Source organism: Perca flavescens, chromosome 17 (assembly GCF_004354835.1).
Source record: "Perca flavescens isolate YP-PL-M2 chromosome 17, PFLA_1.0, whole genome shotgun sequence".
NCBI classification, from domain to species: domain Eukaryota; kingdom Metazoa; phylum Chordata; class Actinopteri; order Perciformes; family Percidae; genus Perca; species Perca flavescens.
Window position 1 is genome coordinate 30523927 of NC_041347.1, and position 17255 is coordinate 30541181.

At 40.6% G+C, this 17255-nt stretch overlaps 1 protein-coding gene across 9 annotated transcripts in view; it reads right to left on the bottom strand.

The window, feature by feature from the left end:
• LOC114571834 (attractin-like protein 1) overlaps positions 1 to 17255 on the bottom strand; it is a 322321-nt gene that overhangs the window by 269723 nt on the left and 35343 nt on the right. For all 9 annotated transcript variants that reach the window (XM_028603035.1, XM_028603034.1, XM_028603036.1 and 6 more), the window contains exons 2-6: positions 16225 to 16308; positions 14734 to 14847; positions 13705 to 13833; positions 9398 to 9606; positions 652 to 826 (exon numbers count right to left, since the gene is read on the bottom strand). In XM_028603035.1, the coding sequence (XP_028458836.1) occupies positions 652 to 826; positions 9398 to 9606; positions 13705 to 13833; positions 14734 to 14847; positions 16225 to 16308 (711 nt within the window). The remainder of the gene's footprint in view (positions 1 to 651; positions 827 to 9397; positions 9607 to 13704; positions 13834 to 14733; positions 14848 to 16224; positions 16309 to 17255) is intronic.

The following is a 17255-nucleotide window of genomic DNA, read 5'->3' on the forward strand; positions in this document are numbered from 1 at the left end:
GGAGGGACCTGAGCCAGCATGTGCATTTCCTGCTATGACATGCCAAAATGTCTGCTGTGAGAAGGATATATTGGCTATCATTACCAAAAACAATCTTTGTTCTGTCAATAATGTGTTCTCTGAGTGTGATTTATTAGCCTGGCTCTGCCCTCCTACGTACTTCCGCTCAATTTTCATTTTCCTTCAGTACTACGTCTAGGTTTGCGGTATATTCTTGGGTTTTCACTGGCCAAATATTTGGCGGTTCAATCAGCGAACAGAGGGAGTGGCTGGTTAAAGCCCGAGCAAGAACAATTTTTGCTGGTGGCCATGATGTTGTGGCCCTCCTCCACCACGGGGTTCGGGGAAAGTTTGATTCTCCAGCTCGCTCCGTTAGTGGTGAAGGAATTGAGGCTAAGGCTAGTGATGCTAAGCCGACGTCAAGACCAAACGTTAGTGATTGGTTATGGCAGATCCAGAGTGGCTCTGGGCAGATCCAATAGTTTTATATTTATAATAGTTTTTCAATGGAGAGAGGCCAGACTCTCTGGACAAATGAAATGTACCAGAGTCTGGTAGGACCAGGCTAGTGATTTCTACCCCTAGGATCAGTTTCACAGACAGACAGACAGACAGACAGACGAGTTGCTGATTCAGACTGGGGTTGCTTACTTGAGGACCATGTGGTAGTTGGAGTAGTTGAAAGAGTATCCTCCCACCACCCACATCAGCCCAGAGTGCACCAGAGCCTGATGGGACGCCCGGCCCAGAGACTGAGCCGACGGTTTGACGCTAGGCAGCACCCAGAAGGCCTCAGTGGAGGGAACGGACAGAGAACAGTCTGGACCTGAGACATAGAGAGAGACATTACATTTGATTTAAATGGCATATTTAATAGCCACCAAGATGGGTAAAAACCACAGCCATCAAAATCACGGTAAGGGATGTTTGAAACAGGTTTGAATTAAGTTTTCTCATCATACCCTCAAAAGAGTAGATATGTGGTTTATGAAGTTTGGCGTCACTGTGTGTAGAATTTGAATTATTTTTGACTTTGAGCCCACCGGAAGTATCAAAAAAGCCTCCACTGATCTGACCTGAGAACACTGCAGGTAAGCGGCTGAAGGTGACACTTACCAAGTTTTCAGTAGTGTCACATTTTAGGAAGTTTTTGCAGGGGTCACCAACAAGTCGCTTGTGAGCTACCGATAGCTCGCGAGTAGGGTTGGGTAGCGTTTTTAATTTTTACGATTCCGATGCCGAACCGGTACTTTTAAAACGATTCCAATTCCATAACCGATTCTTAAAAAACTGAAAAAGGACATCAAAGAAAGGCTTTTCCGTCCATTTTGGTGAGCCAGAGCCAGTAGCTAGCTAACGGTAGACTACAGAGAAAGTGTGATATTTTTACGTCCGTTTCGGATCGACAGAGGGAAAATATTTCGGTCGACACATTAAGTGGAACCAAAATGAGGAACCAAAATTTGCGTTCTAATCCGGTCCGATTCCTACCGGTTGCGTAGTAGGTTTCGGTACCCAACCCTACTTGCAAGCAGGTTTCCAGTAGCTCACCATTAGATTAACAAACAGAGACAAAATTACAATGATAAATGCACCTCTTCCGACACATTGCTTTATTGTTAGACTCAAGGTCGATTTAAAAAACAGAATAAAAGGAAGACTACAGACACAAATCTTACATATACTGCACTACGATTATATATCAGTAAAATGTTACACCAATACACTACTGGTCAAAAGTTTGGGGTCACTTAGAAATTTCCATTTCACTAATGAAATACCAGCTGAGATCAGTTGCATTGTTTTTTTTAACCAGGGCAGCAGTTTTCTGATTACAGTATGTGCTTACATAATTGCAAAAAGGTTCTCCAATGTTTTCTCAGTTAGCCTTTTAAAATTATATCAGATTAGTAAACAGAAAGGGCCTTTGGAACATTGGATGAATTGTTGCTGATAATGGGCAATGTAGATATTGCATTAAAGATCAGCCACCCACTCAGATCAGCTGTTATTCTGTCTATAATGGAGTGGAATGGAAATTTCTAAGTGACCACAAACTTTTGACCGGTAGTGTATGTATTAATAATATTTTGTTTTAAAGAGGAAATTGCACAATGCTCTCAATGGTTACGAAACAAGTCACCATTGCAGCAGACAGTCTGCCTAACAAAGAGGAAAGATCTGTTCTGAAACGTTCACTGGTGCTACTGACAGACAGAAAACCAACCTTTTAAGCTTAAAAATCTTTACATAAGATCAGTCAATACTCAGATTATCGAAAAGCACATATACATGTTTTCCCAAAAACTGAGTGAACTGAGTGAAAACAGAGATTAAAGAGATTATTAGACAACAGCAAATCAATAAAATCGTCATCTTTAAATCCATTGACATGTCTGCTCCCCAGTTCTGGGGGAGTTAAAGAGGATTACGGTTAAATCATCAGGGGGTTTCTAATGGGGCAGCTTTAGTTTAAGATCCCCATTAGCTACAACACGGCTGCAGATATTCTTCCTGGGGTCCAACACGAATTCAGAATAACACGATACAGTGCATAAAAACAGAGAACGTTAAAAGCAAAATTAAAAGAAACCAAATATAAAAAGATAAAGATAAATAAAGATAATGGCAAACTGAAAGGTTACAGTACAGTCCTGCAGACAGCATGGTTTTGTTCCTTTTTAGTTATCGTCCAAAACATAAACCCATGTCAACAATTAATCAAATCCAAACTATACTTCTTGCTATTTACAGTTTTTACACACGTCAAACAATTCATCCCGGCTAGCCGATTATTTTAATACTTTATTCTATATTTTTATATTTTGTACGCGTCATTAATATCCATTCAAAAGATGTTGTTTGACTAAGAGTTTAAAGGTCCCATGGCATGAGGTTATTTAACATTAATATGCATTCCCCCAGCCTGCCTATGGTCCCCCAGTGGCTAGAAATGGTGATAGGTGTAAACCGAGCCCTTATTATGAGGTCATAAGGAGCAAGGTTACTCCCCTTTCTCTGCTTTGCCCGCCCAGAGAATTTGGCCCACCCATGAGAGAGAGACATCATGGCTTTCAAACGAGCAAAGTGGCAGTTGGTCAAGGCCACACCCCCACCCTCCACCTTGCCCCCCTCTCTCTCCTCCTCAATAGCTACAGACTCAGAAATGGCACATCCTAAGGAAAGCTCATTATAGTGGCTGTAATTCTGCACCAAGGCTGAATTTTGATACAGTATTAGGGGACCACTAAGGTCTATATAAAAGAGACTTCAGATACAGTATTAGGGGACCACTAAGGTCTATATAAAAGAGACTTCAGATACAGTATTAGGGGACCACTAAGGTCTATATAAAAGAGACTTCAGATACAGTATCAGGGGACCACTAAGGTCTATATAAAAGAGACTTCAGATACAGTATCAGGGGACCACTAAGGTCTATATAAAAGAGACTTCAGATACAGTATTAGGGGACCACTAAGGTCTATATAAAAGAGACTTCAGATACAGTATTAGGGGACCACTAAGGTCTATATAAAAGATACTTCAGATACAGTATTAGGGGACCACTAAGGTCTATATAAAAGAGACTTCAGATCCATTATTAGGGGACCACTAAGGTCTATATAAAAGAGACTTCAGATACAGTATTAGGGGACCACTAAGGTCTATATAAAAGAGACTTCAGATACAGTATTAGGGGACCACTAAGGTCTATATAAAAGAGACTTCAGATACAGTATTAGGGGACCACTAAGGCCTATATAAAAGAGACTTCAGATACAGTATTAGGGGACCACTAAGGTCTATATAAAAGAGACTTCAGATACAGTATTAGTATTAGGGGACCACTAAGGTCTATATAAAAGAGACTTCAGATACAGTATTAGGGGACCACTAAGGTCTATATAAAAGAGACTTCAGATACAGTATTAGGGGACCACTAAGGTCTATATAAAAGAGACTTCAGATCCATTATTAGGGGACCACTAAGGTCTATATAAAAGAGACTTCAGATACAGTATTAGGGGACCACTAAGGTCTATATAAAAGAGACTTCAGATACAGTATTAGGGGACCACTAAGGTCTATATAAAAGAGACTTCAGATACAGTATTAGGGGACCACTAAGGTCTATATAAAAGAGACTTCAGATACAGTATTAGGGGACCACTAAGGTTTATATAAAAGCATCCAAAAAGCAGCATGCCATGGGACCTTTAAATGTTCAGTTACACTTTACTTGAAGGTATCTACATAAGAGTGACATGACACTGTCATGAACGCGTCATAAACATTATAAACAAGTCATAAACGTTCATGACATAACGCTTCTTTTAATATCTGGCCGTCTTTTAAACAGCTTTTATATAACCGAACCCGGCTTTTTAAGGAGTTCTTTAAGTGTTTTATTCACACCAGTGGTCCCCTTGTGCCCGTGCCCCTCGCAGCACCCATCCTGGGCGCTGCGTTTTAACCCAAACATAACTTATCATGACAAAAACCGAATGACACTTAATGACAGAAGCATTATGTCATAAACGTTTATGACTTGTTTATAATGTTTATGACGCGTTCATGACAGTGTCTTGTCACTCTTCTGTAGATACTTTCAAGACAAGTATTATCAAATGTTCCTTTGCTGATAATTTAGGGGCAGGTGGGTTGGATTAATGTTTCCGAAGGTAACAAATGAGAGAAGGAACAAATTCATGCCAAATGCATTCAAACATTCTCTGGATAGTGGGATGGGGAAAGTGGAGGGATGGGAGGAGGGCAGAAAAGACAGAACATGTTTTTTTTTTCATTAACACAAACGTGTTATTATCTGTGGTGAAATGGCAGTTGCTATGGCAGCCAGCGCCTATTATACCCCCACTGCTCGCGTGTTGGACGGCTGCTCTGAGGCCGTAGTTGTCCCCAGCCTGACTCATTAACACACATGCACACACACACACACACACACACACACATGCACACACGCACACGCACAGGCACACGCACAGGCACACGCACAGGCACACGCACAGGCACACGCACACGCACACACAGTATTTCTCAAATGGTGGTACCATTAATGGACAACACATCCGGTTCGGCGAAGTGCTGCAAATGTGGAAGTGCCTTAATCCTGCATTCTATCTGAATTCCAGCAGGGGGCGACACGTGCCGTTGCAAAAGCAGGACGGTTTCTGTAGAAGTCTATGAGAAAGTGACCCACTTCTCTCTTGATTTATTACCTCAGTAAAGATTTTCATAATGAGTTTCTGGTCTCAATCGCTAGTTTTAAGTCTTCTGTAACACAGAAAGCTGTTCATTTTTTGAATTATGGTCTCGTTGATTTTAAAATCGGCGATAAAGCAGGGGTTGGTTTAAGGCGTGGCTATGATGTGATTGCCAGTGAAAGTGTGTAACGTAACGTAAAGTGTAAGGGCTCCTCCCTCTCTCCTCCCTCTCGTCTAAAATAGTCACATCCGCAACCAGGATGGCTGAGCCCGTAACGGCAAACTTGAAGACTCATAGCAGGTCTCCAAAAAACAAACGGGTGACGTCACACATGCTCTGTCCATTAATATTAACAGTATATGGGTGGTACGCGTTCCACAAGGGGTACTTTGGAGTACTGCAGGGTGTACGTGAGATTTGTTTTAAATGTTAAAAAAACGAATTTAAATCAGTCATGTATAATCCCTAAAATAATTATACACCATAGTTATGCCTTCATTTATTGATTCTTGATATTTGAAATGTAGCTTTTAAGTGTTTTTCAGTTTCAAAATGGTTGTGTATTAAATCAGACACTGATGGCGCAGTGCTGTTAATTGTGCACTACATGAAGAAATATGGTAAATTAATAAAAAGTTTGCAAATCACTGCTCTTTAATAATAAGAAATAAGAGTCACAGTGCACAAATCATCCAGGAGGATTTTATGGAACAATCAAGGTGCTCTATTTGTTTGACAGAGTGTGTGTTTTGATAAACTACTACTCCATTTCCTTGTTCTTATACTGTAGTAACTACAGCCGCTCTCAAATTGTTCACTACAGCTACTATAAATACACACACTGAAGTAAGCTGTGCCCTGTTCAGAAATAAATGAAAGGGTTAATTGAAAAGACATCATTACACACTGTTCAAACATACATGTTCATCCCTTCACTGTAATATATTTAGGATGATTGTGAGATGTTATCTACTGTGAATATTTCCTGTGTAAAGGTCTCCGAATGTCTTCAGGCGTCTAATTAAGAGTTAATACAGTTCTAATTTCACGCCATAAATCAATCGGTCAGAGTAAATGCAACATTTTAAATGTCAAGTCAAGTCAATTTTATTTTATAGCCAAATATCACAAAAGATAATTTGCCTCAGGGGGGGTGGCTGTACAATCTGCACAGCAAACAGACTCCGTTCTTACAGACGCTCGCTTCGGATAAGGAAAAAACAATAGAATAAATGTCTTCATTAAAGAGAACGGACCCCCCACAAGCGTTATCATGTGTTAAATAACGATGTAAAGTATAGATATGGGGAAATTCTACTTAAAGTACAGTAAGGAAGTATTTGTAGGCTACTTTGTTCTATTACAAAACTCTGAAAACTCGTCTATTTCAACTGGCTTTCCACAGCCCAGCCAGCTAGCCCAGGCTCCTAACTATCTTCATTTTTCCCCTTTTCTTTGTGATCTTTTATTTTGCTCTGTAAAGCTTTATAATTTGTTATTTGTATCATAAAGTTGTACATGCATGTCTGCAGACAAGCCAGAATACAGTTTATAAATACCTAACTGTTTCTACTTGTGTTTACAACAGTCGTCCAGGAGGGGGCAGTGCTTCATCATCTATTTCCCCAGACTGGAATCTCTGGTGGGGTTACACTGAAATGATTATTGTTATAATTATTATGTGAGATAACATTGGTTCTGAATGGTTTTGAGGGTACACTCAGTTTGACAATCAAAAACTGAGTGTTGTGTTGAGGGACATTACACACAAGATTTAATTAAATGATACAATACAAATATTATTTTTTGAGTTTCTGATTGATGCTCGGGATGAATTAGAAAACAAGCAGTTTAAACACTATCTGAGGCGTCATAACATACAATTACCACATTAAAGCTTAAGGCGTAACTTTTTGATAATAATGAACGTCCGTTACTTTCAAGGCCATTGCCAAACAAGTTGCTACAAAGCTAATCAAAACTATCAGCTCCACACAACTCTCTCTGGATTTCTCAGTATGACCAGGGAATGTCTAATAAGGGGACAACTTCCTACTTCCGGGTTCTGAACTGGCTGCAGTTCCACTCTGGTTCCATATGAGGGCGCTCACAGGCGACGGCAGAATGAATGGAGGTCTATGGAGCTATACCCCTCAAAATCCACTTTTCTCAGGATATCATTTTTTGTCTAGTAATTTAAACGTTGCATTCAAAAGAGGAGGCTAAGAAAATACACACTGCTGGGTGTTAGATTTTTTTTAAAGTCGCTTTTATGTTCTAAAAAGCGTACGGCCAGAGATACTGCTTTACGGCAAGCTCTGAGTCACTTCCTTTGTTCTCTCGAGGCATCGACAACACAGCTGACAGGTTAGGCTCTCCCTGGCAATACACAGGCTAGAAAGAGGTTTGCTGATGTTTTAAAGACCAGGAGAACTGCCATGAGACCGGGCCCTCATGGCAGTTCGTGATATGGTCACGTTATTGAATCTCTTGAGTCGAAGAAAGGATGCGATAATGTTGTTTTTTTCGTGTGGTGATTACGAATTTTAAAGCAATATATTTCAATGGGCAAAGCATATTTCGTGATCACAGAACGATGACGGTAGCGAGTAGTATTGATAAGGCAAAAGCCCGCGCAGGGAGGTTGGTCGGGGGGGGTGGACGGGTCAAACAACACAGGACTTTCACCCAGGAGACCGGGAATCGCGTCCCGCGTGTTGCAGTTTGAGTGCCTAAAGTTAGTTGCGTGGATTGTTGTACATGTTACATGTTACATTCACAGAAGTGGTGCTTTTAACAAGATTTGGGCTTTGATTTGGTTTAGCTCTTTCTCAATTTGGGGGGATTCGAATTATTTAAAAACAAATAAAACAGACTTAAATTATGGACCTGTTTCATTAACTTACATCAAGAAATAGGCAGCTTTATCTTTTGAAAAGGAGTACCCCAGTGTAATATTAGTCAGACACACTGACCCTGTGTATCATAAAGTTGTTCTGTATGCTGCTGAGAGAGCAAACTGTTCACAAATAAAACATAGAAACCGCAAACAATGAAGCCACATAGTATAGTATGTGCCACCAGCCATAATTTCCCATGGCATGTATTGTTTTATGACACAAAACAATATTGAATCAGGCAACATTATGTTGAGCATAAACAGGGGAAGGGCTGCCATTGTGCTTTTGTTTCCCCGTCCTTTTGTCTGTTTCCTATGTGTTCCCTTTTCTCATTGAATAGTGAACAAAACAGAAACATCAAAAAGATCCTCCTTGTTACAGGCATCATTCAAAATGTGCCATTTGCTTTTTTAGAATAAATCACACTGGCATTGGCCTCATTTGTACTAACTGCAGAGTAATTATATAAAGGTGCACAAACGACACATGGAATTAATAAAATGTTGCACAGTAAGTATTTACTTGTTGATTTGCAGCTCAAAAGATGTTTAAAAACATCATAAAACTGGACTTAAAGGTCCAATGTGTGGGAATTTCTCCCATCTAGCGTTGAGATCATATATCGCAATCAACTCTCTCGCACCACGCAGTTCAAAGTACGTATTACAGCTACGGTAGCCTTCACGTTTTTTTTCTGATGACGCCGGTCTCATGCTCTTTTCAATATCCGTTTTCTTTTTATGGGTGAAGAAGAAGACTCCTGTTCCTGAAATTTGGATTTTGAATACGTGTGCTCCTCCATGTTTCCTTCTTCAAACTTGCCGGGGGCCGGGAAGCTACGATACCCATTAGCAGCATTAGCAGCACCAGTGAGTTTATCATGTGACAGTGACAACACGAAAGGCGGAGCAGTACGTCCTGTATGTCCCTTACCGGCTAACGTATTTCAAGATGGAGCATGAATATGGAGCGTCTACCCCAGTTCATGCAAACGCAAATGTCAAATTTCAAGCCAAAAGGAATACTTGGAATTGATGGTGGTGGTAAATATTCATGAAAAAGGACAAGTTTGGGAATGAAGAACTAAACACGTTACACACTGGACCTTTAATTAGATTGAAATGTAAATAATGTAAATAATTTAAATAATGTAAATAATGTAAAATGTAATCCATCCATCCATCCATTCATATATCCATCCATCCATCCATCCATCCATCTTAATTTCCCCGATACCATTCTGCTTCCTCTCTCCTGTGCTGCTCTTTTACCTTGCCAGCTGTCGTTGCAGACGCAGAGCTTCTCTCCGGTCAGGTCGCAGTAGCCATGGCCCGGGCTGCCACAGTTATCCCTGCAGTACGGGATGTCGCAGGCTTCTCCTTTCCAGTACTCATCGCACTCGCAGTACACGCGGCCCGAGACCGAGTTGGCTGTGCTGCATCGGCCGTGGCCCGAACAGTTGTTGGGACACGAGTTCATCCTGAGGGAGACACAGTTAGACGGGAAGTCAAGGTCATACCGTATGTACTGTACCACAGGCAAAGAGACCACTCGGCTGAATCCTTTCAGCTGCACTTGTAGGCCGTTATAAAGTTTGGTAGTTTAATGTAAAAAAAACATTGTATTTTTAAAAACTACATGTGTTTTGTTTGCAAAAATCTTCATTTGTAAAGTAACTAGTAACTAAAGCTGTCATCTTAGTGTAATGGAGTAAAAAGTACAATATTTCTCAAATGTAGTGGAGTAGAAGTAGAAAGTGGCATGAAAAGTAGAAAGTGGCATGAAAAGAAAAGACTCAAGTGAAGTACAAGTACCTCAAATTTCTACTTAAGTACAGTACTTGAGTAAATGTACTTAGTTACATTCCACCACCGAACCTTAGTTACGTTCCACCACCGAACCCCACAGCTTTGGGGTGATAGCTGGCAACTAGTTTAGGCTACTAAAATGATTTATCTTGCCCAAAGTAATAGTACAATACAATGACAATATGAAGTGCCCATTATAAAAGGTAGATAAATAAATGTAGCGCCCCTAAAAAGAAATAACATCTAATCATCCTGTAAGTTTGACAAATAAATTTGAACAAAAATATAGGTTTTATGAAAGCTGAACCCACTGGAAATGATCACCAGCTCTGCAGCTCTGCAGAGCTTTTTCAGCCACTTTAGGAGAAAATTCACGCTACGGTTCAGTCTCAGCTCTCTCATCAACCACATATCTAGACACAGCAGGCAGCTGTTTTCAGCAAACCAGCTCTAATAAACTCACTGCACACTATTTACACAGCTTTAAAAGGCAGACAGTCTAAATTAAAGACCAGCTGCTGAAGAAAGTGGAACATCTAGCAACTGCTAAAGGGCCAGGTATGTTTGTTCTAAGGAGCTGGTGGTGACCAAAGCTAAGCTAAAAGGAGAGTGAATGTTGGAATTTAACAGTCTTGATATTCCAAAATAATGACCACTTATATATAAACCATACTTTAACCTGCAGTTAGGTTGGTTTGACCAGTGAGATCAGGGACGATTCTAGGATCAGACCTTTAGGGGAGCTCAGCCCCTAATGAGAATGTGAGCGTTAACCCCCCTCCGCTAAATCACTAATTGCATTAGCCGGTAATCTCTGAGCTAGCTACTGAACAACAACGTCAGCTAAAGTTTTTTGACGGTATGATGGAACTAAACCTGACACTTTATAAGCAGCAATTTTAGTTCAATTTGGGTTCTAATCTGCGCCATGAAATTAACAACTTCTTCTCTGGGGACTACCAACGTTAAACTTCACAAACGTCTCCCGCTAACCCGCTGACAGATTAGATAGAGACTCAGCCAAAGGCGGGAGTCTGGCACAACCCCCTCTGATTGGCCAACACGCTTGAGCCCCCCTAAAATGGGTCAAAAGTTGCCAATGAGTGAGATTTACCTGGCTTCATGACACAAAGCAGAAGTATTTTATTGCACATTGATTTAATACAATGGTTTTAAACAGGGGGCGGAACTACAGTATGTTTGACGTGTCCTTGTATATGTTATCAAAATCCTTCCAGCTTTAGAAAAGAAAAGTTTTCCAAACACTAAGAATATACAGCATGTAGCTATAAGAATAGGTAGAAGAATAAGGTAGAAGAATCAACAAAAAATTAGGAGAATGCGTTCCAACCCATGCGGTTATGAGAAATCATGCATTCTGTAAAGGGAAAGTAAGCTCGGCATCAGTTATTCCTTATTCATCATTACAGTAAATGTAGTGGAAAATGTCTGGATCCATTGGATTCATAATGTAATATAAACATCGGAAGACAAAAGTCAGAAGCACCGTAGCACTGAACACAGTTATTTGTTTGAGAGAGATGCACTTCCATTTTTTGAAGATACCTCTCAACTTGTTTGTAGTCTATATGCACTTATTGTAAGTGGCTTTCAAAAAAGCTTCTGCTGATTAAATGTAATGTAACAAGGAACCATGGGGGGAATAAGAGATGGAGCAAGACAGATATCATTTAAAAGATAGGAATTAGAGATACAGCTTGCACTTAAGAGACAGAAAATGAGAGACCATTACAAAAGCAGAACTGAAGGAGCCTAAATAGTAGGAAAAAAACATGAAATAACACATAAAAACCAAACTGTGAATACAAGCATTTGTACACTCTGATACTCCAAACGGTATACACTCTTTCTCTGTAAAATCAGATAAATAAAGATGATGAAAAAGATAGAATGATAAAAAAAGGAGTCAAGCACCAGAGGTAGAAAATCATCTTTTTGTTAATACAAAAAGCCGGTTTGCTGCTGTGACAAGAGGGTCGTCATGACAACCTTTATCCCCCCTCGGGGTGTGTGTGTGTGTGTGTGTGTGTGTGTGTGTGTGTGTGTGTGTGTGTGTGTGTGTGTACAGTAACTGTCCTCACTCACTCCTCCCATGTGTACAACCTGCCTACCACATATCATTAAATGTTCCATCACTGCTGACACAAAGCAGCCCAGGTTTGTGGCATGGTGTGCAGGGTATAATTGATGTTTGTAGCCTTCTGTACGAGTGAGTCTTGAGTAGGGTTGGGAAACAAAAAAAAACAGTACAACAAAGACTGTACTCCCCAGTCTGCAACAGCTTAAAACAACCGAATGTGTAACGTTCAGGAGCAAAAGGGGACAAACTCAACAAACGAGCCGGGTTGGCTCAGTGGGTAGAGCAGGCGCACATATACTGAGAGGTTTATACCTCGACGCAGAGGTCCAGGGATTTTCTGCATGTTTCCCTTAGCTGTCCTGTCAAAATAAAGGTGGAAAAAGCCCCAAAAAATAATCTTAAAAAAAAAATAATATTAGCGTTAGTAAGTTGTTTGTCAAATTCAGAGAATATCTACTCACGGTCACCTACTGTAGCTTATGTTTTTTGTGTGCGTCCCCTGGCTGTGTAAATTGAAAATGGTGAATGGGTTAAAGTCCTGTTCGTTAGACACATACATCCACCCCAGCCTCCTCCCTAGGCTGACTTTTAGACCGGTCTGTGTTGAACCAGGGAATCTGGGTACCCACCACGACAAAGGATCCTAATTGGCTTTCCATTGACATTGTTACTTTCCAATCATTTTTAACACATTCGAGCTGCCAACAGGTAATGAGGTGTAAGAAGTCGTGTTCATTCAACACATTCTCACTCCCATCGCGACAAAATGAGACACTTGGTCAGGTGCCTTTGGTGTTTTTAAGATTTTTTGGGGGCATTTTTAGACCTTTATTTGCCAGGACAGCTGAATACATGGAAGGGGGGAATGACATGCAGCAAAGGGCCACAGGTTGGAGTCGAACCCCAGGTCTGCTGCGTCGAGGAGTAAACCTCTAAAAATGGACGCCCACTCTACCAACTGAGTGATCCGGGCTCCCAGGTGCCTTTGGCGTTTGTTATTGGCGCAAAAAGTCTCCTTTAGCGACATATTTAGACGCGCTTGGTTGGGACTCTTGGCATCACTTCTCGACGGTCTGGGTCTAACGTAGGTTTAACTGACGTGGACGGCACAAGAACGCCACAGTTAGGTTTCGGAAAAGATGGTGGGTGGGGTTACAACATGGACGTTTCAGTGAACGGGACATAAACCCCGGTCTCCTGGTTGAAAGTCCTGCGTTGTTTGACCCAGGGGCGTAGCTCAAAATTCTGGGCCCTGTAGAAAGGCATTTTCTATGGGCCCCTCCCTGCATCCACAGCTATTCATTCTAGCATCTTTTTGGGACCTCCACACATGAGTGCCCTGGGTACTCAGTCCCCTTTTTACCCCCAGTCCGACGCCCCCTGGTGTGACCCATCCACCACCCCCAACCTGCCCTCTTAGGCGGATTTGCCGTCTTTCATACTACTCGTTGGTTCATTTCACGTCTTCTGTGAGATCAGGCTGGTAAATTGGGTTTATCGGACATTCATATATATATATATATATATATATATATATATATATATATATATATATATATATATATATATATATATATATATATATATATATATATATATATATATTAGACCCAGAGGGGGAAGAGAGAAACTAGATAAGGAGTAAAGGACAGTTGAGGTCTAGACATACGAGTAGGCGATGCTGAAGCCGGTCAGGTTGTAGGCAGCATCGCTGAAGAAGTGAAGCAGAGCGTAGCCGGATGTTGTCACTACCTCCGGGACCGTCTCGTTAGCCCTGGTCTCTGCTACCACTAGACCACTGAGAGAGAGAGAGAGAGACAGACAGACAGACAGACAATGAGACAGAGAAAGACAGACAGTCCCTCTCAACAAAAAAAACTAATAATGATAAAAGCTGTATTTTATGGACTCTGGTCTGAAAGCACCACTGGAGAGCTGTACAATAACAAGGATTCCATTTGAGCAAATGCAGACCCCCACTGAAAATATGACAGTGATTAGCTTTTAAGTAAAAAACCTCAGCGGAGATTCATACCGCATTTGGGTTTTATTTTTTGATGAGATTGTTACAGTGGGAGTTGGGGGGTTTCTTATTTGCTCGGCCTGCCTCTTTTAATAAATGCTATGCACTGCAAATGTACCCTCAAAGCCTCCTCCTAGCCTTTCCTTCCAAAAACAAGTATGTGCCCATCTATAATAACCAATAGAAGCTTATTTATTGAAGGTAATAAGTCCACACAAGTCTAAGCTGTGTATATTCAAATGTTTCCTTGGTTGGAATTGTCCAAATTAGCTGCTTCATATTCCTGGGAGCAACTGAACTCTCAACAGGAGATAAGCCCCTATGGAGCAGAGTAATAAGTGGGAGTTGGGTAAATTGTTGTGATTATTTATTTTTTTTTTTTTTTATGCATTATTGTCAAATGAAAGAGTGCCACCCACATGCTTGTTGATTGTCCTTTTTGGTGGGGAATATTATGTAATAAAGCTCCAGAAAGAAGTGGTATTCAGGGATTATGCGAGTAATTGCAATATTTTCTTTCTATTATCACTCGCTTTGTTTGCCTATACGTGAAGTCATTTGACTGCATAATTGTTGGAGCTATTGAAGCCATGCCAAAGGCTACCTGAGTCATTTCCATATCCCCCCCCCCACCTCTCTCCCAGCTCTCTCCTATTCAGAGTAGCAGGCGCTCACCTGTAGACGGCAATCAAAGGGGCGTAAATGGAGTCTCCATCATAGACGTACATGTGGTCCCAGCTGCACTCGGTGGCAAAGTGATTGAAGCGCAGCCGGAGCACTGCATTCGGACTGGGAGAGAGAGGAGACAGAACACACAATACATGGGGCATGACGGCAATGCATTTGATGAATATATAGGATATTACCTATATGCTTCATATTATTCTTACTTCTGAAAGGTGTTTCCATTTTTTATAAAGTCTGCGGTTTTAACCCTTGTGTTGACTTCGGGTCACATTGACCCGTTTTCAATTTTTGTGTTATACCAGAAAATACGGGACGTAGAAATACGCGCTGAAAATGTGTAGAAGAAAAATTTTACAATTTACAACGTTGGAAAAAGCAAAAACAAACTGTGAAAAAAAGGCGTCAAAAACGTGGAAAAAAAAAGAAGCTTTTTTTCACAGTTTTTGAGACGCCTTTATACCCACTCTAAAGGGAGCACTCTGACACAGAAACCTTGATCCTGTAAACACCATGTTCCTGTGGTTCTGTGTGCTATATGTTTATTTAAACGATGAAATAAAAATAATGATCCTGAAGGGTCTAAACCAGGGGTGTCAAACTCAGTTTCACTAAGAATCCGGGGCCAGACATGTTTAGTTTATAGACATGCTTTTATTTTGAAAATGTCAACTATCTTTGACTGTGTTATTGCATGTCTTATACAGTCTTTTCACTTGCAGTTTGGTCGACATTAAGCCCCACAAAAGTTGGCATATAAGTAACTTAGCAAAGTAAAGCACATGATTTTAGACACATGTGGTCTAAAATCTGAAATGAAAGTGAATAACCAGGTTAGATTTAAAGTACATATACTTGTCAGTTAAATACAGTAGATGAGAAAGGAAGGATTGGTTTAAAATAGACTTTATCCACAGTGTGCCATAGATAACTGCACTGAATTTTCTGGCAATCAACCCATAGTTAAAGCCCTTTGAGGCAAATTTCTGGTTCAGGATTTTTTGCTAATCAAATAAAATGGACTTGACTTAGCTAAAAATGTTCACAATGGCCTTTTCAAATATCTGACTGAGCCCAACATTCCTTCAATATTTCCCAAGGAGACTGCAGCCTTTGCCCAAAGCCCAAGTCCCACAGACTATTAAAGAGGTAACCCAAAACATAATGCATTGTTTTCAGATGTTTTTTTGTTTTTTTTTACAGTTGTTATTCTGTTAGTGACTGTTAAATGGCTGAATATAATTGAATAACAAACATTAAGTGCAAACAGGTGTTGCAACCCAGAAATATAAGATATGAAAATGTCATGAAGCTACAAAATGTACAAGAAAATAATAGTTTTACCACAAGCTCCTTCTATTCACACAGTAATAAAGCTCTCTTTATCTGGAGCCCTTCAGCCAGATACAAAAAAAGTTTTTAACCATGTAGAACTAAGTAAGATAAATGATGACAGAGGAGAGGAAAAACACAGATACTTACTATCCTTCTATTAGCCAAGTGCATTTGGTCTTGTACTTATAGTTCACTGGTCCATCTGTGAGAGAGCCTGACAGGTCTGTTAACCTGTCGGAAGACACATGGGGTGGGAGGGGGAGGAGATAGCGGTTTAGTCAGATATACAGAATGACAAATCATATGCTCAAATCATATGCTTAACCAAAGCAAAAGAAAAGAATCAGCATCAAATTGGGATGTTGCAGTTTGTGTGGGGCTGCTTCTGCCCTTCAAATACAGCCATAATTTAGAGTTGAAACCGCTGCTTCTCAAAATCTTGTGACCCCCCCCAAAACAAAGAGATCCATTCTTAATGCAGGGAGGCTCTCCGTCAGTCAGATCATGAGACGTCTAGCAGTTGTAACGGGACTTAATGTCTGATAATCGCTACTAAATCAAGTTTTTCATTTGTAAGAAACTGGCAAAAAGCAGATTTGTTCCAAAATCAGACTCACATTATCTGAAAAAGCAGAAAAACCTTCCAACCTGACTAACATCATCTAAATCTATTCATATATAGCCATTTTAAAATCAAATAGTTAGAATTTCTACAAAACCAATTGATTGATAAAATATTGGAAAAGTGAACTCATTAAAGGTCCCGTATTGTAAAAAGTGAGATTTCCATGTCTTTTTTTCACTATAAAGTGGGTCGAGGTGCTATATAAATACTATGAAAGTATCAATAGGCGTAGTCCTCAGAGAAATGCACACAGCCAGTATTTGGAAACGGTGCCTTTAAACGAGCCACCAGGACTTCAGTAAAGTTGTGATGTCACAACCATAATGCAAATGGAAAGTGCCGCTACAGTGCCGTTAAAATCATTCCCCGTCTGCAACAACGGTGCAGAGACTCCAAGAGCGCAGATGTCGAAGACCCGGAAACGCTGACCCATCAGAGCAGACTGGGCTTTCTTTTCAGGAGGGTTTCTTAAAGAGACAGGCGCTAAAACGGAGCGTTTCAGACAGAGGGTGAACGCAGGTAACCTGACTCCTCCAGATGGATCGCTTCGCAT